A 3,232-nucleotide genomic window follows, 5' to 3' on the forward strand; every position below is an offset into this window, starting at 1 on the left:
ACCAGGCCTGCCTTACAAGAGACCCTGAAGGAAGCACTAAACATGGAAAGGAACAACCGGTACCAGCCATCGCAAAAACGTGCCAAAATGTAAAGACCATCGAGGCTAGGAAGAAACTGCATCAACTAACGAGAAAAATAACCAGTTAATATCATAATGGCAGGATCAAGTTCACACATAACAATCTTAACCTTAAATGTAAATGGACTAAATGCTCCAATTAAAAGACACAGACTGGCAAACTGGATAAAGAGTCAAGACCCATCAGTCTGCTGTATTCAGGAGACCCACCTCACATGCAGAGACATACATAGGCTCAAAATAAAGGGATGGAGGAAGATCTACCAAGCAAATGGAGAACAAAAAAAAGCGGGGATTGCAATCCTAGTCTCTGATAAAACAGACTTTAAACCATCAAAGATCAAAAGAGACAAAGAAGGCCATTACATAATGGTAAAGGGATCAATTCAACAGGAAGAGCTAACTATTCTAAATATATATGCACCCAATACAGGAGCACCCAGATTCATAAAGCAAGTCCTTAGAGACTTACAAAGAGACTTAGACTCCCATACAATAATAATGGGAGACTTCAACACCCCACTGTCAACATTAGACAGATCAACGAGACAGAAAGTTAACAAGGATATCCAGGAATTGAACTTATCTCTGTAGGAAGCAGACCTAATAGACATCTACAGAACTCTCCACCCCAAATCAACAGAATATACATTCTTCTCAGCACCACATCACACTTATTCCAAAACTGACCATATAATTGGAAGTAAAGCACTCCTCAGCAAATGTACAAGAACAGAAGTTATAACAAACTGTCTCTCAGACCACAGTGCAATCAAACTAGAACTCAGGACTAAGAAACTCAATCAAAACTGCTCAACTACATGGAAACTGAACAACCTGCTCCTGAATGACTACTGGGTACACAACGAAATGAAGGCAGAAATAAAGATGTTCTTTGAAACCAATGAGAACAAAGATACAACATACCAGAATCTCTGGGACACATTTAAAGCAGTGTGTAGAGGGAAATTTATAGCACTAAATGCCCACAAGAGAATACAGGAAAGATCTAAAATTGACACTCTAACATCACAATTAAAAGAACTAGAGCCCTTCTCTCTTCCTCAGTGCTGCCTACGGAGGTGGCAGCCATCTCCTCCTCGGCATCATGGCCGCCCTCACACCCCTTGTGAAGCCTAAGATCGTCAAAAAAAGAACCAAGAAGTTCATCCGGCACCAGTCAGACCGATATGTCAAAATTAAGCATAACTGGCGGAAACCCAGAGGCATTGACAACAGGGTTCGTAGAAGATTCAAGGGCCAGATCTTGATGCCCAACATTGGTTATGGGAGCACCAAAAAAACAAAGCACATGCTGCCCAGTGGCTTCCAGAAGTTCCTGGTCCACAACGTCAAGGAGCTGGAAGTGCTGCTGATGTGCAACAAATCTTACTGTGTCGAGATTGCTCACCATATTTCCTCCAAGAACCGCAAAGCCATCATGGAAAGAGCTGCCCAGCTGGCCATCAGAGTCACCAACGCCAATGCCAGGCTGCGCAGTGAAGAAAATGAGTAGACAGCTCGTGTGCACGTTTTCTGTTTAAATAAATGTAAAAACTGCAAAAAAAAAAAAAAAAAAAAGAACTAGAGAAGCAAGAGCAAACACATTCAAAAGCTAGCAGAAGGCAAGAAATAACTAAGATCAGAGCAGAACTCAAGGAGATAGAGACACAAAAAACCCTCCAAAATATCAATGAATCCAGCAGTTGGTTTTTTGAAAAGATCAACAAAATTGATAGACCGCTAGCAAGACTAATACAGAAGAAAAGAGAGAAGAATCAAATAGATGCAATAAAAAATGATAAAGGGGATATCACCACTGACCCCACAGAAATACAAACTACCATCAGAGAATACTATAAACACCTCTACGCAAATAAACTACAAAATCTAGAAGAAATGGATACTTTCCTGGACACTTACACTCTCCCAAGACTAAACCAGGAAGAAGCTGAATCCCTGAATAGACCAATAGCAGGCTCTGAAATTGAGGCAATAATTAATAGCCTACCAACCAAAAATAGTCCAGGACCAGATGGATTCACAGCTGAATTCTATCAGAGGTACAAGGAGGAGTTGGTACCATTCCTTCTGAAACTATTCCAATCAATAGAAAAACAGGGAATCCTCCCTAACTCATTTTATGAGGCCAACATCATCCTGATACCAAAGCCTGGCAGAGACACAACAAAAAAAGAGAATTTTAGACCAATATCCCTGATGAACATCAATGCAAAAATCCTCAGTAAAATACTGGCAAACCAGATGCAGCAGCACATCAAAAAGCTTATCCACCATGATCAAGTGGGCTTCATCCCTGGGATGCAAGGCTGCTTCAACATACGCAAATCAATAAACGTAAGCCAGCATATAAACAGAACCAAAGACAAAAACCACATGATTATTTCAATAGATGCAGAAAAGGCCTTTGACAACATTCAACAGCCCTTCATGCTAAAAACTCTCAATAAATTCGGTATTGATGGAACGTATCTCAAAATAATAAGAGCTATTTATGACAAACCCACAGCCAATATCATACTGAATGGGCAAAAACTGGAAAAATTCCCTTTGAAAACTGGCACAAGACAGGGATGCCCTCTCTCACCACTCCTATTCAACATAGTGTTGGAAGTTCTGGTTAGGGCAATCAGGCAAGAGAAACAAATCAAGGGTATTCAGTTAGGAAAAGAAGAAGTCAAATTGTCCCTGTTTGCAGATGACATGATTGTATATTTAGAAAACCCCATTGTCTCAGCCTAAAATCTCCTTAAGCTGATAAGCACCTTCAGCAAATCTCAGGATACAAAATTAATGTGCAAAAATCACAAACATTCTTATACACCAGTAACAGACAAACAGAGAGCCAAATCAGGAATGAACTTCCATTCACAATTGCTTCAAAGAAAATAAAATACCTAGGAATCCAACTTACAAGGGATGTAAAGGACCTCTTCAAGGAGAACTACAAACCACTGCTCAGTGAAATAAAAGAGGACATAAACAAATGGAAGAACATACCATGCTCATGGACACGAAGAAACAATATTGTGAAAATGGCCATACTGCCCAAGGTTATTTATAGATTCAATGCCATCCCCATCAAGCTACCAATGAGTTTCTTCACAGAATTGGAAAAAACTGCTTTAAA

The 3,232-nt window shown here is 40.0% G+C and overlaps 1 protein-coding gene across 1 annotated transcript; it reads left to right on the top strand.

Annotated features, from left to right (window-relative positions):
- The first annotated feature begins 1,159 nt into the window (after nucleotides 1-1,159).
- On the top strand, nucleotides 1,160-1,637 carry LOC105478022 (large ribosomal subunit protein eL32-like). Its single transcript, XM_071100269.1, has one exon. It carries the CDS (start codon nucleotides 1,190-1,192, stop codon nucleotides 1,595-1,597), a length of 408 nt encoding a protein of 135 aa, XP_070956370.1. The 5' UTR covers nucleotides 1,160-1,189; the 3' UTR covers nucleotides 1,598-1,637.
- The last annotated feature ends 1,595 nt before the right edge of the window (nucleotides 1,638-3,232 follow it).

The sequence above is a fragment of the Macaca nemestrina genome, chromosome 7 (genome assembly GCF_043159975.1).
Source record: "Macaca nemestrina isolate mMacNem1 chromosome 7, mMacNem.hap1, whole genome shotgun sequence".
NCBI classification, from domain to species: domain Eukaryota; kingdom Metazoa; phylum Chordata; class Mammalia; order Primates; family Cercopithecidae; genus Macaca; species Macaca nemestrina.

Bases quoted from the DNA above. Each gene is read 5' to 3' on its own strand.
- LOC105478022 (XM_071100269.1), top strand. From the start codon at position 1,190: ATGGCCGCCCTCACACCCCTTGTGAAGCCTAAGATCGTCAAAAAAAGA.